Source organism: Podarcis cretensis (genome assembly GCF_951804945.1).
Source record: "Podarcis cretensis genome assembly, chromosome: 1".
Taxonomy (NCBI): Eukaryota; Metazoa; Chordata; class Lepidosauria; order Squamata; family Lacertidae; genus Podarcis; species Podarcis cretensis.
In genome coordinates, this window is record NC_137170.1 from 122,880,942 (window position 1) to 122,905,543 (window position 24,602).

The following is a 24,602-nucleotide window of genomic DNA, read 5'->3' on the forward strand; positions in this document are numbered from 1 at the left end:
TCTCAAACCTAATTGTTACTCCAAGTACATTCTAATTATCTCATATTACAATATTTAGCTAAATATTCTTTAAATTTCTTCCAGTCTTCTTGTGTCTACTCCTCTTTCTGGTCACAAATTCTTCCACACAGTTCTCATCTTCAACTCAGGCAAAGATTTCTCATAATCCCACAAATCCATCAACACTTTATGAAACTGTTTTAACGTAGCCTATCAATGCAACATACCTTTTGCAATGAAGAGGAGTTTCTTGAGAGAATGAAAACGATTCTTTTATCAATATTCTTTTGCGGTGCTTGGACGGATGCTGCTACACATGGGCACTTGGGAAGGCATCCGTTTATATTGTTTCCACAGCCAACTCCCCTTTCTCCCAAGAATCTACACTGACATATTCACACATGCTCCAGCATTAGGCAGGGTCAGGTCTCTGCCTTGGGCAGCAGAAGCCTCCCAGGTAGCACTCTCATGGGCTCTCCACTGCCCTATCACCCCCCCCCCCAGTGATGGAGAACAGGCGCCGCCATCGACATTGATTTTGGGCAGGTCCGTGTCCATGCTGGGTGAGAGTTCACCTGAAATTGGCGCCAATGGCAGTGCTGCTCCTCCACCAGTGGTAGATGCAGCAGGGGGCTCGGTGGCAGCAAAGCGGGTAGTGGTAGCAGGACATGTGGCAATGGCAGGGTAGGGCAACACTCGTTTCACCTCAAGCAGTGCAAAGGAACGTGCTGCCCCTGGCATGTTCACACCCTAAAGCAGAGGCAGTTAACCTTTGGCCTTTTAGGTGCTGCTGAACTATAGCTTCCATCATCCCTGACTACTGGCCATGTTTGCTAGGTGAGTTGTAACTAGAGAGAGAACTCCTGGTTATTAGGAAGAGTTTCAGAGGGTCCATAGCAAAAGACATAAATTGTCAGGCTTCGGGGAATCAGCTTCCTCCCCCCCTCTGGCAGTAGAACAGCAGTCACAAAATTAAAAGACGCCTGCTTCTTGGGAGAAAAGCGATGACAAACCTAGACAGCATCTTAAAAAGTAGAGACATCACCTTGCCAGCAAAGGTCCGTATAGTTAAAGCTATGGTTTTCCCAGTAGTGATGTATAGAAGTGAGAGCTGGACCATAAAGAAGGCTGATCGCCGAAGAATGGATGCTTTTGAATTATGCTGCTGAAGGGGACTCTTGAGAGTCCCATGGACTGCAAGAAGATCAAACCTCTCCATTCTGAAGGAAATCAGCCCTGAGTGCTCACTGGAAGGACAGATCCTGAAGCTGAGGCTCCAATACTTTGGCCACCTCATGAGAAGAGAAGACTCCCTGGAAAAGACCCTGATGTTGGGAAAGATGGAGGGCACAAGGAGAAGGTGACGACACAGGATGAGATGGTTGGACAGTGTTTTCGCAGCTACCAGCATGAGTCTGACCAAACTGCGGGAGGCAGTGGAAGACAGGAGTGCCTGGTGTGCTCTGGTCTATGGGGTCATGAAGAGGCGGACACAACTAAATGACTAAACAACAACAACAAAGCAGAACAAAGGAAAGGAGTCTTCTTACCAGTTAGAAATCTTTAATGAGCACAGCAAGAGAACAAAGGATTCCTGTCCTAGGAATTGCGGAGCTCCCAATTAAGGGTTCCACCCACTTCCTCCCTAGTCACCCACGTCACTACCACGTTTTGTAACCTGATCTCGTAACCACTGTGCTTTTGGTGCTGCCACCTTATCAGCTCTTCTTGACCTTGGGCTGAGCGGGTGAATGTTTTACAGAGACAGTGAATCTGTTAACTCTCTCTCTCCCAGCACATCTTCTCCTAGCTGTTCCCCATCCAGTATTTCCCAGCTTCTGCCTTCTGAACTATGTCCCTCTGCAAACCGCTATTCCAAATCTATACTGTTTTCCTGCTCCTGGGAAGATTCAGGATCCTGGTCAGAACCAGGGGGAGGGGAAGGCTCCTACCATTCCTCCTCAGTGCATTCCTCCTCAGCACAATCTCTGATATAAATGAGGGCTCCCATCCCCAAAGAGAAAGTTGGTAGAAAGGCTAGAACTCCATATAAATCTTCTCACAATGTTTCTTCAAGTTAGGCACTCTCTTGTGAAAGGGTGGAGGCCTGTGCTAGTAGGCCCAAAACAACGGGGCCAACAACTGTGATCATGTGAAATTTTTCAAAGGAAGCTGCCTCAAAACAAGTCATTCCATTGGTCTGTCTAGCTCAGTTTCATATAAACTGACTAGCAGTAGCTTTCAAGGGTTTCAGAATGGAGCACTTCCTTGCACATGCCATGAATTGCACCTGAGACCCAGGAGCGCCAGCTTTAGGAGGTGGAGGAGACCGAACCGCCAAGCTGAGTGCGACACAGCATCAAAGGCAGGCTCCTCCTGAGCACAAGAGAGGAGGAGCAATGGCCATTGAAGCTGCACAGTGCTGGGCAAGACCTCCTCCCAATGACTTGCCTCCTCCTGGCGACACGCACATGACACAGGTTGTGTGTGAGAGACGTCTCAGGCATCCACCATTGGCCTCTCCATCTTTGGTCCAAGGTAGCGCCTCTGCTGAAATGTTGCAGAATTCTCCTTTCATACAGGCATGTCTTGCCTTGCATACATACTCCTTTCTAGGTTCTTCACCCATGGAAAGACATCTTTGGATGCTCAAGGCATGATCTTTCACTTGAGAGTGGGCTCAGCGTGAAACCACAAACACTGGCCAAGCGACTTTTCATCTCCATTGTACTGCAGAGTTTACTATAGTGGCTTGCCTGTTCTTTGTGATCCTGATTTCCATAACAGGGTGAAGCAGGTTACTTGCAATACAACAGGAAGCCAGAACATGGAACTTGCATTATGCTCATCCTCTGTCTAGAAAGATTTTCTCTTTCCCTTCACTAGGCACATTCAGCACAACTGCACTAGAGTTCAGAAGGGGCTGCTTTTTTATAATTGGGCCTCCCTCATTTGAAAGTACCCCGCTCCACACATCAAAGCGATCTATTGCTGCAGCACAACCGTTTTAATCAAGTCATTGGATTCTGCAAAACAGAAAAAAGTACTCTCTCTGCTGCCACCTCAATCTTGTTACACTGGGTACCAAGGTTTAGAAAGCACAGTTAGATTGAGGTATCATTAGTGTTAGAGCCTAAGTCAGCATTTTAAAACTGTGGAGATGTCATGTGCCTCTTTTGGTGCTTTCCTGATGGGGCCTGATCTATGCCAGTCTGGAACCAGTATAGCAAAACACTATAAGAAAGAGAATACTGTGGGCTTTGGATGTGACAGTTGATTCACCACTTTGCTCCTCTTAGACCGCAAAGGGTTGCGCTTTGGTCTAAACCACTGAGCCTCTTGGGCTTGCATATGAGAAGGTCAGCAGTTTGAATCCCCATGACAGGGTGAGCTCCCATTGCTCAGTCCCAGCTCCTGCCAACCTTCAGTTCGAAAGCCCACCAGTGCAAGTCAATAAATAGATACCACTGTGGCAGGAAGGTAAATGGCATTTCTGTGCGCTCTGGTTTCCATCATGGCGTTCTGTTGCACCAGAAACAGTTTAGTCATGCTGGCCACGACCCAGAAAGTTGTCTGTGGACAAATGCTGGCTCCCTCAGCCTCAAAGCGAGATGAGCACCGCAACCCAATAGTCGCCTTTGATTGGACTTAACTGTGCAAGGGTCCTTTACCTTACCTTAGACCTCTCTTAGGATTGCTTTGTATATTTCTGTTCTCCCTGTCCATTTGTCATTTCATCGATCCTTGCATTTTCAGAAGCCCGTTGCTACTGAATCATGAATAGGAATTGAACCTAACATTTGACAAGTCAATGTTGTATAAATACTACGGCAACTCATGAAAACTTCTCCCTGGTGGTTACAGAACTGCAAGCACAGACTCCAGATCATGTTAGATATAATAGTAGGAGTCTCAACAACAGCTTCTTGAACTGTATAGCCTGTATCTTCTTTGCACTGTTTTTTGGCTAGAATGCCCAGTGTGAACCTTCAAATATTTCAGATTATAGCATGTAATGAGCAGGACAATCCTAAACTATTATCCACCATGCTGGAAGGTGTTTGGACGAATCGGAAGTATCCCTCAACAAAGGTTTACCAAGCTCCACCAGCAGCAGAGAAGCCAACTCCTAGGAGCTGAGGTCCCTTCTCCCCCCCCCCATGAAATATTTGAGGGCCCCCCACAAAGTTAATAGGCATTGCCATTCAAATGGTCTGTGCACCACTGTGCTCACCCAAACAGTGGGCATACACTACTGCCAGAGATGTCCCCACCAATGGTAGCCTGTGAGCCGCCTGAAACACGGGTGGGGCACTGAATCAGCGTATGATTAACGGGATCTTGTGCAGGCCCTGTTGCTCTCACAGTAGACTTGATCCTGGTCTCTTCACCACATCAGTCTGCAAGATGGTGCGCTGTACAGTTTTCCCCCCCTGTACACACCTATCTTTCACTCTGGCTCTTATCGGTACAAGGGGTGCTGGTGGCGCCCCTCCATCATGCCCTGAAATTGCCAGCCACAGGTTAGGACTGCAGCCTAACATGTATGTACAGTGGTACCTCAGGTTACATACGCTTCAGGTTACAGACTCCGCTAACCCAAAAATAGTGCTTCAGGTTAAGAACTTTGCTTCAGGATGAGAACAGAAATCGTGCTCCGGCGGCGTGGCGGCAGCAGGAGGCCCCATTAGCTAAAGTGGTGCTTCAGGTTAAGAACAGGTTCAGGTTAAGAACGGACCTCCAGAACAAATTAAGTACTTAACCTGAGGTGAAATGCTACAACCACTGATTCGAGAAGTGCAGTTTGCTTTGAATCTGTATAAGCACAATTAAAGGTGAAATGCTACAACCACTGATTCGAGAAGTGCAGTTTGCTTTGAATCTTGCACTCTGTTGTGGATTTCCTCCTATAGTGGGTAGGGGTGGAAAAACCTGTCAGTTTGGGTTTCTCATTTTTACAGCCTTCAATTTCAGTTCTCTTCATTTCTACATCCGTTAGAGAAATATTGAGATAGTTTTAAAAATCCTTGAAAAGATTCATCAACATTTTAGTGCAAATTTCCCCTAATAAACCTATTTTTGTATGCAATTTAGCCTAATACACACATTTTTGCAAAGCAATTTCCCACTTAATATAATACAATTTGGAATGTTATTTGCACCAATAGATGCATCTCTATGCACAATTTACCCCAGTACATGCATTTTTGTATGCATTACCTGGCCAAAGAACTGCCTTACAAAATTTGGAGAAATATGAATTCCAAAGGCTGGCTGTATTTCGGTTCACATATTGTTTTGGGACATGCAAGTTAGGAAGGGTCAGGGCTTTAGGGGGAACTCACAGGAACTCAGTTCCGGCACCTCTCAGGTGGGTGCCATTGCCATTGGGAAGTGTTCGTGGCGAGTTCCAGCACCTCTTTTTCTAGAAAAATGGCACTGGGAAGGGTTGCCTTTAAATGTGAACCTAATTAAAAAATTTCCCCCTTCTCAAACTTCAGGAGATGTTCATGTGTCTTTCCTGATATATTCCATGTAATTTAAACTGACACACTGATTTTATCACAATATTTTATTCAGCAACAATTTTTAAAAATTGAATTTCCAGAGTTCCAAAGCCAGAGTTGTCAAATCCTGAGTTTCCAGATTTGCATTCAATGGCAATCATTCAGATTGCTTGCCTTTAGTTTTTAAGCACTGTCATAAACATATATAACTAAAAAAAAAAAATTCCCCTTTATAATTTAATTTATAAAATACTTTGGGTGCTACATTTAAAAAAAAAAAATCACAGGCAGCATAGTGCACGCTCACTTCTCACACACACTTATTACACACACATACACATACACAAATACAATACAATCCTGTTTTCTTCCACCAGAAGTAGATATTGTGAGAAGGACTCTTATAGACAAAGGAAGCCACTACTCAACAAGAAACTTGTATTTAATTAAATGCTTTGCAAAGATACATGAATAAAGCTATGCGTATGGCTTTTTTTTTCTTTTTGTGTGTGTTTATTTTCAAAAGAAACAAAACAAGAAACGAGAGAGCATAATTCTTCAAGAAAGGAACGGACCTCTGTATCCACATGCTCTGTGTAAAAAAGATATGCTGATGTACACAGCATTCTGTATATGGTATAACCATAAGGGAGAAAAATGCACAGAATAACATTTTCTCTCGGACACCAGAAAACTAATACTAAATTCTACCAAAAAAAATAAGTTGATGGCAACAGTCTTTTATTTTCTCAGGATTTTACAGACACCATTTTAGCACCATTCCCTTTTTTTTTATTAAAAAAAACAAAACCATTTTACTTTATTATATTATATTGCCCTGCCTTATATTGCCCTGCCTATATCCATTCTTGGAATTATAACAGAAGCATAGCACCTTGTTGTATCTAGAACAAACACTAGATTATTAAATGCATCCCAGCTTCTAGAGATGAGGTAGCTCATGCTAAGAAATGATGGATCATTTGCTTGCCCTGATTGATCAAGGCAGTTAAGTCAGAATTTCCGGTGATGCATGACCAGTTGTTAAGCGAAAGTGTATCTCAGCAACAGTAATTTATATTAATACTTGGTTTTGGGGTTAATATACGGGAATACATGACAACACACATAACTGGGCAATACACTAGAGGCAGTAGGGAAATCCCGATGTCATGAAGTCATTCGGGAGTTTTGATATTGACCACAATGCAACAAAACTCTATCCACTGACTATAACTTACAAGAGGTAATTGCCCATTGGGGATTGCTCATTAGACAGGCAACCAACCACCAATCACTACCCCAATCCCAACCACTGATTTTGAATTGGAGACTTTGGGGGTAAAACATTACCAAACCGTCGACTTATTAACAGTATTTGGAATTATGCATTTAGCTAACTACATTAGGTAGCACATGTTGTTCTTAATTTTGTAGAATTCGAGCCATAAGGAATGTGTACATCATCTACTTCAGCTCTCTTCACTGTGTCAGAGTACATAAACGCACGATATGCATTATTCCCTATGATCCCAGAGGATAGCCTTCATCAGAGTGCTTGATGGTTCACAAATGGTGGCCAGGACTGAAAGGGATGTCTATATACACTTGCAAATGGTGGTACACAGCTTTGTGTTCCCGATTTTGCTGCAGCAGTTGACAAGTTAGTGTTTCGCTTTACAGCAGCTTGTTTCTTTCGCAGTAGGAGCCACTGCCTCGAAATCGGGAAGCAGAGTTTCAGCTGCATCTCTAACTCTTCTTTTGGATCGTATCTGATCGGGGGTCAAACAAAAGCAGAAAGAAGGCTGTTTCGCAGATTCAAATTTTCCCAAAAGTTTGAAATGGCTTAGCTTAAGAACGTTGCCCACGAGCTCATGGAAACTTTAGTCCTTTGTTGCACTAAGGATAGACTCTGACATTAATTTCCCCTACTTACATCATGGAAGTAAGACAAAAATGCAAAAGAAGCAAGCCTTTGTAATATCATTGTGGTCAGAAAGCATCTGATGAACGGTTGGCAAGCTTCCAATGACCTTTGCCAATTGGATGCATCAGATTTGCATTTAAACATTTGGAAACTGCAGACTCTCACACCTTTTGCCTATTTTCTATGCTGTTTCAGAAGGGCATAAACTAAAGAAACAAGGAAATTAGCCCTGGCAGATGCACATGAACACTACTGGAAAGTTAATATCAGTGAAATAGACATTAACCTTGTTCCAAAACACTTCCAAATGTGTATTGAATACCTACTATGGTTGACTATTGAAATTGGGAGCAAAGCTGAAGCAATGATGTTCTGTTTGCAGAGCGTATACCACACCTTTACAATTCATGGTGTGATTCACTGGAGGAACTGGTGGAAGCAGTGGTAGTAAAATCTCTTGGCAATGTTTCATTGAGCTACCTTGGTGTTTAAGAACATTCTACAGCATGAAATTGCCCAAAGAATATTCTGAACATTCCAAGTTTCGTGACGAAAGTGAAATCTCAGATTGGCTGGGGGAATCCCTCACATGAGCTGGGGGGACAGGAAGAGCTATATGCTAAAGCAAAGTGACCCCAAACTGGAAAGCTAAGTGGGCCCCAGGAGATAGTGAATTTCCTTCAGTTACCAAACCCAGGTGAAGAATTGATAGTGGTGTGTGGGGGGGGGGAGCTAAACAGCAAATGAGATGGACTGAAAACCAGGGAGGAAATGAGTTGCGGTAAAGTCATGAAGTTGAATAACAGAAGTCCAAGTAGAAAGTGGGACATGAGGAAACCTCACACAGGGCAAAGAGGACAGGAGTAGTTTTGTACTATTAGCAAGAAAGAAATGGAAAGGGAAGGGAGCTTTGGAGATGGGGGGGGCCAGTGGCCTTAGGGTTCCCTGTGTCTGGAGCCTGAGGGGACCTCTGTACCTTTAAGAGTTACATAAAAGGAATAATTTGACTTTTCTTCCTTTACCACAGCACTGTGACTTGGCTAATCTAAGAGATCAGTAAAGGCCAATAGGTGGTTCAGGGCAGGGGTCAATTTCACATATTAATTTGAATTAACTAACCAGTTATTGGTGTACTGGCTTCTTTTTTTAAAAAAAAAAATCAGTGTCATAATGTACAACGCCTCACTGGTGTAGCAGTGAGTTTTAACTTGGTGGACAATTGACCGTCTTACATAGACCCATCTGTTTAGAGTACTTGCTTCATGCGAATTGCACCCATTTTAAACTGAGCAGAAACCCCATGTATAAATAAGAATGACGGTGATGTTTTTGTTTTGTTTTTAATTAAGAAACATGTTAGCTATTTTTGCATCAAAGGGTGGTCATTTGTCCTTCTAAAGTCCTATTACTTCATTAAAAAAGTTGACTTGGGACAATTAAGACTGAAGGTGTGTAAGTCAGTAAAATAAATAACCTAAAGCAGGCCAGGGAATTAGAAAGAACTGTTATATACAATGCTGATTCCAATATCAGCCATTATTTCAAGAGTCTCAGGATTAACTTCACTCAGTCTAAATTCTTGTGTTTTGTTGCTGTTGTTTCCCAATGCTTGTGAATATGTATGTCCCCCCCTTTTTATTTATTTATTAATTTTTTTCTTTCTTTCCTTTTTTTACTACACAAAACAAACTGGCCCAATCTCTATTCCAAACTCTTGGTCTGCACTTCCAATGTCCACTGGAGCAATGTCGACTATAGGTAAGCGTGCCACATTCTGGGTTTTGTATTCGAAGACGGTGCTGCCCACATTCCCGTTGCGTTTCTGCAAGAGAAGGAAAACAAGAGAGGGGGGAAATGACTCGAGGCTATTGGTCAGATCCTCTGCAAACCAAGAAGAAAACTAGGCCTACCTAGCCAATAAACATGTGCTATTCTGGCTGCAAGGGACGCAGGTGGCACTGTGGGTTAAACCACAGAGCCTAGGACTTGCCAATCAGAAGGTCGGCGGTTCGAATCCCCGCGACGGGGTGAGCTCCCATTGCTCGGTTCCTGCTCCTGCCAACCTAGCAGTTCGAAAGCACGTCAAAGTGCAAGTAGATAAATAGGTACTGCTCCGGCAGGAAGGTAAACGGCGTTTCTGTGCACTGCTCTGGTTCGCCAGAAGCGGCTTAGTCATGCTGGCTACATGACCCAGAAGCTGTACGCCAGCTCCCTCGGACAATAAAGCAAGATGAGCGCCACAACCCCAGAGTCGGTCACGACTGGACCTAATGGTCAGGGGTCCCTTTACCTTTACTTATGCTGGGTGCAGTGAAGATTCAGGAAAGAAAGAAAAAAAGAAAGCACTTCTTTGCACAGCGCATAGTTAAACTATGGAACTCGCTTGCACAGGAGACAATGACAACCATTAACTTGTCTGGCTTTAAAAAAGAATTGGACACATTCCCGGACAATATGGCTATCAATGGCCGCTAGCCATGTTGATTATGATCTGCCTCCACAGCTAAAGGCAGCAAAGCTTCTGAATACCAGGTGTTGGGAACCTTAGGAAGGGAGATTGTTCTTGTCCTTAGATTCTCCTTGAGGGTTTCCCTGCAAGCATCTGGTTGGCCACTGTGGGAACAGGATACTGGACTAGATGAGCCTTTGGCCTGATCCAGCAGACTCTTCTTATGACCAGCTCCAGTCTGTTGCACACAGACGCACCCCGATAGCCCTCCTTAGTTATTACAATCACTACTCATCCATAGTTCACAGTAGCTAAATCCGGCCTCCAACAACCGAGGTGGGCTGCAATCTGATACACATGTCCTGAGCTCATAACTGAGAAGACGTGTCCCAAAAGAGGTGCCTGCTATTTAGCGTACACAAAAGTCTGTGTGATTTTATGATGATGATAATAATAATAATAAATTTTATTTATATCCCGCCTTCCCCAGCCAAAGTCAGGCTCAGGGCGGCTAACAACAATAAAATAGTACAACATTCTAAAATCATTTCACTATAAAATTAATTCAAATCAAATTGATGGCAACCATTAGGCTAAAGTTCTGTGAAGATTGCCAAAGGGGGGAGTCAGGCTGTGCCCTGACCAAAGGCCTGGTGGAACAGCTCTGTCTTGCAGGCCCTGCAGAAAGATGTCAAGTCCTGCAGGGCCCTAGTCTCTTGTGACAGAGCGTTCCACAAGATTGGAGCCACAGCCGAAAAAGCCCTGGCTCTAGTTGAGGCCAGCCTAACCTCTCTGTGGCCTGGGATCTTCAAGATGTTTTTGTTTGAAGACCGTAAGTTCCTCTGTGGGGCATACCAGGAGAGGCGGTCCCGTAGGTACGAGGGTCCTAGGCCATATAGGGCTTTAAAGGTTAAAACCAGCACCATATGCTATGTTAAAGGACAGCCTGGTTTGAGCAGAAGAGCCACTACAACACACCGGCAACAAAAGGAGGACTGTAGAAAAAGAGGTGCCAGAACTCACCATGAACACCTCCCTTGTTCTCTTAGAATGGCAATGGCACCCACCTGAGAGGTGCCGGAACTGAGTTCCAGCGAGTTCCAGCTGGAAAAGAGCCCTGACTATAGCTCAGTGACAGAGCACTTTGCCTCAAAAAGGTTTAATCCCTGGGGGATTAAATCCCTGGGGGAGAAGGAGACTATTTTATGAAATTGCTGGTCAGTGTAAACAATACAGTCGTATCTTGGTTTTCGAACAGCTTAGTTCTCGGACGTTTTGGCTCCCAAATGCCACAGACCCAGAAGTGACTGCTCCGGTTTGCAAACTATTTTTGGAAGCCCATCGTCTGATAGGGCTTCCATGGCTTCCGATTGGCTGCAGGAACTTCCAGCAGCCAATCGTAAGCCGCACTTGGTTTCTGAATGTTTTGGAAGTCAACCGGACTTCTGGAACGGATCCCATTTGACTTCCAAGGTATGACTGTACTGAGCTAGATGAAGGAAAGGACCGAATTTGTATAAAGCTGCTCCCTGTGTTCCTATAATTATCAGGCTCTTGGCAGGCAGATAAAATTGCCAGTTCATATAGAAGCTGCTATGGACCTTTGGTGTGTGTAGCATCATTGTGACTGCCCAAGGTATGTTGAGCTTTCCCCTCCGCTCAGCTGCCATCTGGCTGTGATGACCAATTAAGTGCACAGGGCCTTCATTGTGACTGTAAATTACACAGTGCAACTGGTTACGATATCATTTCCCCCCCTGCATTGTAAATTCTTATTTCAAAACCCAAAGCTTTGGGGATATTCTCTTGTTGAGAGAAGCTAGTAGTAAAATCCTATTTTGCTTTATGTCTCATTATGAATGCCCAGTGCTGAAAATGCAAAACAAAGAAACCCGCCAACTTACGCTGCAGCTGTCTTGAAGGACAGTGTATCTAAAGCGGCTGTTTCCTTCAGCTTTAATCTCAAGGTCATTAGCTGCCTTCAGGACCACAGCTTTCTTCAGGTTCTTGGCTTGGTCATCCATATACCCTATGCTGTTCTTGCAAAGGTAGGTGATATTCTGAGAAGCTTCTTTGGACAGCAAACGGAGGAAAGTCATTTGAGTGACAGCAGTGTTGGGTGACTCACTATCTCCGTAGACAAACTGCAGAGGTATGAAGAAGTAAAAACTCATTTACACAACTCTAGATAATATCTTCTCTTCTCCCCTAAATCCATGCAATTCAGTTGAAGTATAACTGAAACAGCTTGCTACACAGTATAAGGAATTTTAATTTAATATCTGAAAGACTGTCTCCTTCCTCCCCTCCTTCTTGGGTGTTGAAATTGGCAGAGGAGGATCTCTTAGTTGTTCCACTGCTCTCAGAAGTTTGGGAAGGTGTGGTGGCCCAGGAAAAGACATTATCCATGCTGGCCTCTAAGGTGAGGCGTATTTTTATGCTGGCATTTGATTCTGGATTGCTGCAATTTGTTAGTCCTGTACATTCCAAAATTGCTTTTTTCGTTCTAATTCACAAGCAAAACTGAGAGCTTTGGCTGCCAAACTGCCAATAATCAATCTAATACATAAAATAAATGCAATATTAAAAACCAAACATATTAATAACTAAATGTGCTTATATTTTTCAACTCACCTAGATTTATAATATTATTTTCATTATGGAATACATTTCTAAAAACCTCTAAAAGACAATGATGAGGTGAATACCCCCCCCAAAAAAAGTAACTTTAATTACCTGTGAACCTCTATTCATATCAAGTCCATACCATACAGGCTTTAGGTCAGATGATCTACTAGTCCACCACGTTTTACGTGGGATGCTAGCTGGGTTGGCAGGTATACACGATTCTCCTGTTTCCAAATTGCAGAATACTTTGATAGCATCTTCCACACAACCCTGATTAGGATCAATCCAATATTCTCCTGCAAAGATCAAACAGGAAAGTTTAAAGCGGGACAAGGCAACAATTACTGGTCCAGGTTAGGTCCAGTGACTAGGTCATAATTATCACACACAGGTTTCTTCCAGCATAAGTATACAATAGAGTAAACCAGTTTTGTAAGGCAACAAGCAAACATGTAGACATCTGGAAGTAAATCCCACTGAACAAAGTGGGACTCATTTCCAAGTAAGTATGCATAGAACCATACTACAATTCTTCTGGTTCAATATCATCTATTCAAGAGTCATCCAGCAGCATGGTGGTAATGTAACAAATGAATATGGGACATCTTTAGAGAAGGGGTGGAAAGAGAATTCAACAGTCAGCGGAAGGAAGGGAGAAAGCTCCATATACAAAAACCTGAGAACAGTTGAACTACTCCTCAAACACTATATTCATGTTCAATCTCGGGACAGGTTAAATTGGTGTTTTATACCATGTTGCCATTTTATTTTTATTATTAATTGAATTTATATACCACCCTATACCTGGAGGTCTCAGGGCGGTTCACATAAAAAGATCACAGTACAGTGGTACCTCAGGTTAAGAACTTAATTCATTCTGGAGGTCCGTTCTTAACCTGAAACTGTTCTTAACCTGAAGTACCACTTTAGCTAATGGGGCCTCCCGCTGCTACCGTGCCATTTCTGTTCTCATCCTAAGGTAAAGTTCTTAATCTGAGGTACTGTTTCTGGGTTAGCGGAGTCTGTAACCTGAAGCATCTGTAACCTGAAGCATCTGTAACCCAAGGCACCACTGTATATAAAATAAAAATAAAAGCAATAACCCAATAATAACCCCCCCACACACCAAAAAAAGGGGCCACATTTTAAAAGGGTATGGGATGTTGATCAGGTCAACCAAAGGCCTGGTTAAAAAGGAATGTTTTTGCCTGGCACCTAAAGGTGTATAATGAAGGCACCAGGCGAACTTCCCTAGGGCGAGCATTCCACAGATGGGGAGCCACCGCAGAGAAGGTCTGTTCTCATGTTGCCACCCTCCGGACCTCTCGAAAAGGACTTCCAGACCTTTTCAGGTGATATTCAAATATGGATGCATAAAGTTTAATATTTATGGGCTTGGATCTCAATTTAGTCTCCCACAAACTCAAAGGTTCTTTCCACCCATGGAAGACTTTTGACTTTTGCAGCAACTTCCACTGTTCCAGAGGCTGCCACAGTCCAAGGGAACAGATTTTCATAGGGTTTGAAGGCTTGCAGTGGGAAAGAAGAATTGGTGAGAGTCACCTCTCCCCTCCCATCCGGCAGTGGAAGGAAAGTCAGGAGCCAGGTCATTTTATTACATTTATTCATTCTTATAAGCTTATTCCACTCTGAAGACTCTAGGATAGAGCTTTCCAAACTGTGTGTTGTGAGACGTTACTGTGTCGGCTGCAGTGTGTAGGTGTGTCACTGGAAAGGGGTTAGTTTACCTCCAGTTTGCCAGTAAAACGGAATTACTGTGTTATGAAATGATGCATGTCTAAAAAGTATGTCACCAACATGAAAAGTTTGGAAAGCTCTGCTCTAGGAGGTTGCAAGAGATTTGGCCGAAATAATTTGTGTCGATAAATTTAAGGGGAAATCGTTTTTCTTGGAAACTGTATTAAATCACTCCAGCAGATATTGTAGAGGGTTTTTTTATTTTAGATGAAAAGATATGAAGCGAACTGCAATGTTTGCTCTTTTCATCTGCAATTCTTAGACATTCTTGTCTTATGGTCCACGATTCTGGCTTGCTTCCTCCCTACGGACCACCACATTTTCTTATGTTATGGCTCACATATGAAAGGCTAATTAAAACCCAGTTTCTTCTACACTCTGACACAGATGTACTGAACATGTAGGGTAAAGAGAAAGAGGATCAGCTGCTACATAGCAGATAGACATCTCTATGGTGGTGCTTCTAAGACCTAAGACCATTCAGTGCTGTGGCAGACTGCAGAAGTTTTAATTCTACATCAGTTGATACATGCGGCAGCTAGACTGGTGACTGGGAGCGGCCGCCAAGACCATATAACACCAGTCTTGAAAGACCTACACTGGCTCCCAGTACATTTCTGAGCACAATTCAAAGGCGCTGACCTTTAAAGCCCTAAACGGCCTTGGTCCAGTATACCTGAAGGAACATCTCCACCCCCATTGTTCTGCCCTGACACTGAGATCCAGTGCCGAGGGCCTTCTGGCGGTTCCCTCGCTGCGAGAAGCCAAGTTACAGGGAACCAGGCAGAGGGCCTTCTCAGTAGTGACGCCAGCTCTGTGGAACGCTCTCCCACCAGATGTCAAAGAGAAAAACAACTGCCAGACTTTTAGAAGACATCTGAAGGCAGCCCTGTTTAGGGAAGTTTTTAATGTTTAATAGGTTATTGTATTTTAATATTCTGTTGGAAGCCGCCCAGAATGGCTGGGGAAACCCAGCCAGATGGGCGGGTTATAAATAATAAATTATTATTATATTACAGTGGTGCCTCACAAGACGAAATTAATCCGTTCCGTGAGGCTCTTCGTATAGCGGTTTTTTCGTCTTGCGAAGCAAGCCCATTGACAGCTTAGCGGATTAGCGCTATTAGCGGTTTAGAGGCTTTTAGCGGATCAGCTGATAAGCAGCTTAGGGCTTAGGAAAAGGGGGGGAAAAGGGGAAAAACCCCGCAGGAACTCGCAAGACATTTTCATCTTGCGAAGCAAGCCCATAGGGAAATTCGTTTCGTGAAGCACCTCCAAAACGGAAAACCCTTTCGTCTAGCGGGTTTTCCGTCTTGCGAGGCGTTCGTCTTGCGGGGCACCACTGTATTATTATATTTGCCTTCATCAACAGTGACTCTGACAGCCGACATACATACATGCATAGACAAACATACACATACCACTCTTCTTAGATGGATGACACAGCCTCAGGTCATCACAGGTGCGGGCCGGATGTTTCTTAGATCCATCAGGGCTACGCATTGTTTCAATCTGACTACTCAGCGACTTCAGTGTGGCATGGACTCCCGGGTCTGTTTTATTGTTGTCATCTGGGGCAGCTTCATCTTCTGTGAATTCCGGCAGTGGATCGTGCATCATATCGTCATAATGTCCCATGATGTCCCCAAGTGCAGCAGTGAGATGGCCTGGAGGACCGGGGGGACCTGGGGGACCTGGGTCACCTGGTGGACCCTAAAGGTAAAAGTAGTGAGAGAGACCAGACTCCTGATGACTCAGTGAAACGCCTGGGGCACAAGCTATGAAGGGACAGCATTCTAGCTAAGTTGCTAAACAACACCTAGGTGTGTTGATTTGGCATGCCCAACTGCAATGGATTTGCGAGTAATGGCGGAGGGATGATTGCATTGTCCCAGCAAGAAAACACTACAGTTACAGCTGAGCAACAACTGGACAAATACTTTGACATAGGATGATGGTCTGAAGACTATCTAATCCTATGCAACATGGCCATGCTGCCTGGGGCGATGGAAGTTGTAGCCCCAAACGCCTGGAGAACAGCAGGTTGGGAAACACTGCTATACAATGTGCAGTGAATGCTAACATGGGAATAAGTTCCATTAAACTCAAAGAGGCTTCCTTGATCGGGCATGTAGGAGATTATGCTGTCAATTAATGAACTCACTTTTCTGCCATAAGCACTCAAAGCAGTTTGTAACAAATCAATCTAATTTCATCTGGTGCTAATCAATCTAATTTCAACACAGTTGAAATCGATCTAATTTCCGTTTTTCTTCTTTTGACATAAATAAATAAGAATAAATAAATAATAATAATAATGTGCACCCCACCACTCAGACCATTCCATTGTAACTATCCAACCTCCCAAAATTTCAACACCTCTTGCGATAGTTTGGCCCCTTTTCATTTTAACAGTACAAATTCTACAAACACCCTCCATATCTCCTCAGAATCATTTCTCCTGCATATTCCCCATCTTACCTTAATGACCCATGTTAATTTATCATTATAGTGGTACCTCTGGTTACGTACTTAATTCATTCCGGAGGTCCGTTCTTAACCTGAAACTGTTCTTAACCTGAAGCACCACTTTAGTTAATGGGGCCTCCCGCTGCCATTGCCATGCGATATCTGTTCTCATCCTGAAGCAAAGTTCTTAACCCAAGGTACTATTTCTGGGTTAGTGGAGTCTGTAACCTGAAGCATCTGTAACCTGAAGCGTATGTAACCCGAGGTACCACTGTAATAGCTATATCCCACAAAATCAATCTAATTTCAACACAGCGCATACTTTTTTTCGCTAATCTCCTCCTTTGGAAATTAAGTAGAGAGTCGTTTCCCCTCCAAAGCAACAAAATTCCCAATAGTAAAATTACGACCAATAGCTTTCTTACTTTTTGCACCAGTAATGGAGTAAATGCTGTATAAAACCCTAAAGTGATACAGTCCCAGGCTGCCGCCGCCCTCCCTAAATTTCCCATTGTTTACCTCAGGTCCTGCTTCTCCCAAAGTTCCTCTTACACCAGGAGGTCCAACTGGCCCATGTGGTCCAGGATTTCCTTCTTTACCTGACGGCCCAACTGGACCTGGAGGGCCCTGCATTGGGAAGGAATTTGCACATTAATCACCCACTTCAGCTGAAGAGTTATACTTCTGGCTTTTCCTCCGTCTTATGTACCCCAACCTTATACTGTATGCGACATTAATGACTCGCATCAAATGTAACTGATCTGTAGAAAAGACTCTATAACCTGAAAATGGAGATACTGCACATACTTCTGTAATCCAAGAAAATCTTTAATAAAAATATTTTTTTTTAAAAAAAGTATCTCTGGACTCAGCTATACAGCTACAAATAAAACATTTTAAGTGTGTTTTAAGTGCAATATACAATTTGACACTAGATGGCAATGGCGAGCCTTATGGAAAATTCAATGCGAAAAAGCATTTTCAGAATTTTTTAAATATATGTGTAGATTCCACCTCTGTATATTAAGGCACAGATACAGAGCTAAGGCACTGTTTAATTTGGCCTTGCATCTACTTTTTATTCTCCATTTCTTAAGTTTCATGTTGCATCATATTATATAGTTATTTTTGTTGCTAAAAAAGTCATGTTGAAAGCTGCCCTGGGGATTTTTTGTTATAGGGCAGCCTACAAATGCTATAAGTAAATAAATAACATCTAACCTGGCACCTAAGCAGGTAGGGCATGAATAACTGAGGGCAGAATCTGTCTCACTATCTGTGCTTTGTTCATATGCAAAAAAATAATAATTAAAAAATGGAATTGTGTTTGCAAGGAACAGGGAGGCAGTGTAAGTGATGCAAGGAAGTAATGGGAAAATATTGTAAAGAGTGAACTGGGAAACATAACTAAGGATCATTAAAGATAAGCAAATTAGCACACAAGGCATATACCATTTGCTCCGTGAATCCCATTCATCTTTGTACACAAAAAATTCCAAACATTTCCATAACCTTGAGGGATAGAACCTTGTTATTTGGGATTGAAATTTGAGATCCTCTGCAAGCTAATTTTTTTTTTTTTTTTTACAAATCCAAGATTATCTTTGGAAAAGAATAGGACAAATAGCCTCAAGCAATAACCTTGCTTAACGAAAGTACATTGTAATCCCCATGCAAAGTTCATTTACTTTGAAATCAACAAAACACCATCTGCACAACAGCAAACTTTCGACAGGGGGGAAAAAATCTAATTGTTTCCATATTGTTTTTCATATCTGCTGTACTCACTCTAGGGCCAAATGGACCTGGAATCCCAGAACTGCCTTGTTCACCAATAGGACCCTGCAGGGAAATAAAATGGGTGAGGCATTATTTAAAATAAACATTATGGTAGTGTTGTGAGTTTGGGTGTTAAGCTGTGTGCCCGACTCCTCTAATCCCTGGACCCTGCAAGTGTTAGAATTTAATCAAGGCTTAATTCTTGGAATAGCCAGGTTAACCTCCTAGTGAGCTGGTAGCCTGGGTGATTCCCTTAAGCGGGAATTAAATTAAGGGGTTAAAACAGTAAATGGATGGAGGCCCCTCCCTCAACAGATTGAGAGAGCTGGGGGTGCAGTGATGCGACTGGGAAGGAAAGCAGCAAGCTGGAGAGAGAATCAGAAAAATATTTGAGAGCAACATTTGATTTCTGCTTGAAACCTGCAGTTATGAGAGAGAGAAAAGACCCTTTGGGGGTGTTAATACTGTGAACCCCTCTATCACAGGCTCAGGTTGTATATGTAAGTAAATAAAGCATATATAATATCACCACAGTCTCTGCTGTGCCTCATTCCCAAAGGAAACACGAGCCCTGGGTTTGGGACTTTTGTTTTCACTCGCTTTTAAAAGTGAATGGTTGTTTTGTTATAATCCACCCTGGGACCTTATGGAAAAGAGCGAGTAAGAAATATTGGGTTTTCTCCAACTAAGTTATACTCAGAGTAGACACAGTGAAAAGAATGTGTTTAAGTTAGTCGTGTGCACAGATTTCAGTGGGTCTACACTTTGTTTGACTGAGTTTGGATACTGTTATGTACTGAAGTTCTCACCCTGGGCCAGCAGGGGGATACTGTAGCTAGTTCAGGTCCACATATGCAAATAAGGGATCGAAAGTGACGTTCAGTGATTGGATAGTTACAGAAAGTTGTTACAGTTACGTTGTACTGGAGCTCTATATAAGCAGGCTGGCTGAAGCCTTCGGTTCAGTTCTGTTCCAGCTTACAATTAAAGAGCTGCTTTGGAGAAACCGCTGTGTCGTCTGCTATGTCTACCCACTATTCAACAGATACAATCCCAAATAAATAAATAAATAAATAAATAAATAAAGCAGTTCATCATAAGAGGATGCAAAAGCAAAATTGTCTGGTAAATGTTGCCTGTTGTGTTATATGCCCAAGCTTGCAAATAGTCACTCATCTACTTTCCTGTGGCAAGAGCTTTCCAGGCAACAACAACAACAACAACAACAACAAGAAGAAGAAGAAGAAGAAGATGATGATGATTCTGATGGGGTGATTGTAAACTAGAAGGGACTTGGTACTCATCTCTTTCAAGTTCTCGATATGGCAAAAGATTTTCATTTTGGGATTGAGGGCAGGCAGTTAAGAAAGAAAAATGTGTTAGTACATTTTATTTGCAAGACACAAAGAGGACCCTTTGGAGTGTGGGGATTCTGAAAAGCAAACAGAGCACACTGCCTACAAAAGGCTCCCTATTAACTGCAGTGAGGAAGGGGGAAAGCCTTCTATCAAAAGTAGTAGGAAGAGCATGCACAGTTGCTCCATATATACAGTGGTACGTGTTATAAGAATTTTAAGGTCTTATACATATAATAAATGTTCATAAATGTACCAACCAAGCACGTACATAGATCAGCAGAGGAAGACTGACCTGAAACCATTTTGACTCCCAAACTGACCAAATGTTTTCTCTGCAAGGAGAGAGGGGGTCAGGGAGACTTCCCATTGTTACAGGAATTTAGTAATCACCATTTCAAAGGGTGACAGACTACCAGGAAAGGCAATCAGATAAGGCTTTATCAGATAACCGGACAGACAGGAAAAACAACATTCAAATTTCTGTTGTAGACCGCCTTTTCTGTGATGTAGGTATGATGTTTGAGGGGGGTGGTCTTGGGTCACACCCCTTCTGTGATGTATGTATGATGTATGGAGGGGTGGTCTTGAGCTCCAGGGCAGGGAATTTAAAATGTCTATATACGGGCAGGCACACCTTTGTTCAGGGTCCTCCTCCTTTCCTGCATGTGAGGGGAGCACCCTGTTGCAACAGATCAATAAAGATCAGACTTACTAGTTGCTTTGCTTCTCAATATTCTCTGGTTGGCCTCTGTTATTCTCTCATACCAATAGGGTACCTACGTAAGGACTCTTGGATACCCCACAAGGGGAAAAGGGCAGTTTTTGTTTACAACATACCCAAGTTCCAGATCAGAGATCATAGACAACAATGGAATCTTTGAATAAAAGTAAAGGCAAAAAAATATTGATAAAGACTCACAGGAGGTCCAGGGAGACCTTGAAGACCAGTGAAGCCTCGGTGACCCTTCTGTCCCCTGTCCCCTCGATCTCCGTTGTCCCCTTTGTCACCACGAGGACCTTGTGGACCCTAAAAGTAGGAAGGGGGGTAAAGTTAAGCATCATTCGTGGATTTTAACTTGAAGGGTATTAAAAAGGTAAAGGGACCCCTGACCATTAGGTCCAGTCGTGACCGACTCTGGGGTTGCAGTGCTCATCTCGCTTTACTGGCCGAGGGAGCTGGCGTACAGCTTCCGTGTCATGTGGCCAGCATGACTAAGCCACTTCTAGTGAAACCAGAGCAGCGCACAGAAACGGCGTTTACCTTCCTGCCGGAGCGGTACCTATTTATCTATTTGCACTTTCACATGCTTTCAAACTGCTAGGTTGGCAGGAGCAGGGACCAAGCAACGGGAGCTCACCCCGTCACGGGGATTCGAACCGCCGACCTTCTGATTGGCAAGTCCTAGGCTCTGTGGTTTAACCCGCAGCGCTACCCGCGTCCCAAGGGTACTACATGAGGCTTAACACTGATCTGACGATCTATAATTACAACACCGCATCTAACTCCCCCTTTGGAGGTAGGGTATCTCTGAATATCCTGCTTCTGGGCTTTCCATGGGCATCTGGTTGGACTCAATGCACTACTGGTCTGATCAAGCAGGCTTTTCTTACATCCTTACATTTAACAGGGACACTGACCACGTGCTTAAATATCTCCCAGTGACACAAAAGGTGTACAGTTAGATTGTTCCCAAAATAAGTATGAAAATTCTCCTAGGGCAATGATGCTATAGTTGCAATGTTTTCTTTCCCCCTCTCTTGCAAGTCTGCATAATAAAAAAAAAACTTACAGAATGGCCTTTTGTTCTCTTTATTAAGAAACAAAGATAATTTCTAGCTTCTGGTTAATTCTGTTCGCTCAGAACTTTGAAGGGAAGTACATTTAAGAACATTAGTCCGCTGGCTGCACTAGTCAAATGGTGGAACCAACTAAAAAGAAAGATTTTGCTACTGATTCAGCTTCCATAAGCTTGAATCCATCAGCCTCCTTAAGCTTATTCAATTAATAAATACAAGTACAAACTCTGTGTATACTTACTGAACTCACTTTTAAACTACAGTACAGTCGTACCTTTAATCTCAAATGCCTTGGCTCCCGAACAAATCAGCTCCTGAACAATCGAAATCCAGAAGTGAGTGTTCCGGTTTTCGAACGGTTTTCAGATGCTGAACATTTGGCACAGTTTCCTACAGCCAATCAGAAGCCGCGCTTTGGTTTCTGAAAGTTTTGGAAGTCGAACGGACTTCCCAGAATGGATTCCGTTCGACTTCCAAGGTACGACTGTAAAAGCATGAGCCATATCAAGGCAGATCCCAAATTGCTTGTACGGAGATTCAGTTCATGAGTAATTTAGATTAATTTGAAATATTGCAATGGGTTGCTTGCATTAAGTTGGCTGAACTGAAATGCAATGTTATCCCTTTATTTATTTTTTAACAGCTGATTTGAAACTGACAGTAATTTTGGAAAACAACTAGAAAGAACTGCAATGGTCTGGTATTTTTTTCTGCCCTAAATTTAACTCATTTACAGTCAGTTAAAAGTACTCATGTAGGACATACAGGCAAACCTCGTTTTCCAGCACGACCAGAAGGGCCCATCGGACCTCGAGAGCCCTACAGGGAAATGAAAAGTGGTTTCATTAGTTTATTCATGATTGATGCCATTATTTTATCAACTTCATTACCATGTTTACAGTTCTTTTACATAGTATCTCTATGGTCACCAATGACACTTCATAACGGCAGGCACTATCTGAAAAGAAGAAGAGGAGGAGGAGGAGGAGGAGTTTGGATTTGATATTCCGCTTTATCACTACCCTAAGGAGTCTCAAAGCAGCTAACAATCTCCTTTTCCCTTCCTCCCCCACAACAAAAACTCTGTGAGGTGAGTGAGGCTGAGAGACTTTAGAGAAGTGTGACTAGCCCAAGGTGGAGGAGCAGGGAATCAAACCCGGTACACCAGATTACGAGTCCACTGCTCTTAACCACTACACCACACTGCAACAGCAAGCCTACCCACCAAGAAAGAACAAGAGGCATCTGTCTCCTCCAAGCATGACCAGGCCATATCCTTAGCCTCACAAGTGACTGCTTTATAAGTGCTCAGTTCTAGGCTGCTGTATTGCCAACCAGGAAACTAGAGTCACATACTGTTGTTGGACTCCATCTGTCTCAAAAAACAATGGAGTGCACCTCCAGGGGTGAAGTCAAACTGCTGTGTTAGCAGCACCCAAGTGGCCTCTCTAGGACACAAGCCTGGGCAGTGTGTAAGGAGGTCCTGGGATGCTAAGATGACAGCCTCACTGATGTGGTCCAAAGGAAAGCAGAGCAATACATTTGGCATCAGTTTGAATGCAGGAGTTGCCGGAAGGAGGCATACAAGGCTCCATCCAACCATCTTTGGGGGTCTACTCCAGATTTCTGCATGGTTTACTCCTTAGCCTTTTTTCTCCTGAAGATGTCCCACAAGGCAGTGGATATGGGTTATTCCTTGGGGCTTACTCCTAGAGCAGGCATGGCCAAACTTGGGCCTCCAGCTGTTTTGGGACTCCAACTCCCATCATCCCTAGCTAACAGGACCAGTGGTCAGGGGTAATGGGAACTGTGGTCCCCAAACAGCTGGAGGGCCAAGTTTGGCCATGCCTGTCCTAAAGCCTTTCTCCCAAATGAGTACAGTCACAAGGCAGCAGAAGTTTAGGATCAGAGTTTTCCTTCTCCTAAATGGGCAACCTTCCCAGGTTGACGAGCCCCATCTGCCCCTCACTTTCCTCTATAGCACATACAGAAACCACCTTCATGGCCATTGGACCCACTACTGGTCTCAATCCACTGGAGCCTGTCTTCACATGCAGCGGAAGTCCCTAACTCACCATTGACTACCCTCACCTGGTTTAACAACCAGTGAAAGCTATTTCCCGTGGTGTGGCCGCTGTCCCACACTGACACCCACAGGTGAGAACTGAGCACAGCGTGGGGACCAAGGGTGGAGAAACTACATACGAAGACAAAAGGAAATGTCCATACTTACTGGTTCACCCCTTAGTCCTGCATCCCCTGGAGACCCAACTGGCCCTGGAGTGCCTGGAGAACCCACAGAACCAGGAACGCCTGCAGGTCCAGGTTCGCCACGGTCACCCTGCAAGAAGAATTACAAATATTCTCTCATCTATATGTCACAAATTCATTCTCTGAGTGCCAATCCCTACATAGCTAAAGCAGCACCTTATGCACACAGGGCAGAGGTATTAGCAGGAAGACCAAAATAATTTTAGGGAACAATTCTAAGCAGGGGAGAAGGACTCCTCAAACAGCCCAGTGAGGAATGTGCCCATTCAATAGCCACAACAGCTACTCACTTTGGGTTCGAGCAAACAAACAGTCTAATTTGTCAGCACCTAAATGATATTGAGCATCAGAACAACTTGAGCACAATAAGGAAATTTTGCCCAAGGTATGACTATTGTCCACCTTCCCATCTCGACTCTCTGGCACCCTATCTGCATAACCTAGCAATTCTAAAACATAGACCAGGCATAGGCTAACTCAGCCCTTCAGATGTTTTAGGACTACAACTCCCATCATCCCAAGCTAACAGGACCAGTGGTCAGGGATGATGGGAATTCTACTCTGAAAAACATCTGGAGGGCCGAGTTTGCCTACACCTGACATAGACACACTTTTACCCTCACAAGATTGAATGTATTGCCCTGCTGTACTTGAGGGAC

General features: G+C 43.5%; 1 protein-coding gene across 1 annotated transcript in view; it reads right to left on the reverse strand.

The window, feature by feature from the left end:
• Window positions 1–5,557: 5,557 nt before the first annotated feature.
• The window catches only part of COL5A2 (collagen type V alpha 2 chain), a 182,348-nt gene continuing 163,303 nt past the window's right edge, over window positions 5,558–24,602 (reverse strand). Inside the window, exons 46-54 of the mRNA XM_079975826.1 lie at window positions 23,906–24,013; window positions 22,438–22,491; window positions 20,795–20,902; window positions 18,527–18,580; window positions 17,258–17,365; window positions 15,691–15,982; window positions 12,620–12,807; window positions 11,788–12,027; window positions 5,558–9,256 (exon numbers count right to left, since the gene is read on the reverse strand). Coding sequence (XP_079831952.1) covers window positions 9,110–9,256; window positions 11,788–12,027; window positions 12,620–12,807; window positions 15,691–15,982; window positions 17,258–17,365; window positions 18,527–18,580; window positions 20,795–20,902; window positions 22,438–22,491; window positions 23,906–24,013 — 1,299 coding nt within the window. The 3' untranslated portion in view covers window positions 5,558–9,109. The remainder of the gene's footprint in view (window positions 9,257–11,787; window positions 12,028–12,619; window positions 12,808–15,690; window positions 15,983–17,257; window positions 17,366–18,526; window positions 18,581–20,794; window positions 20,903–22,437; window positions 22,492–23,905; window positions 24,014–24,602) is intronic.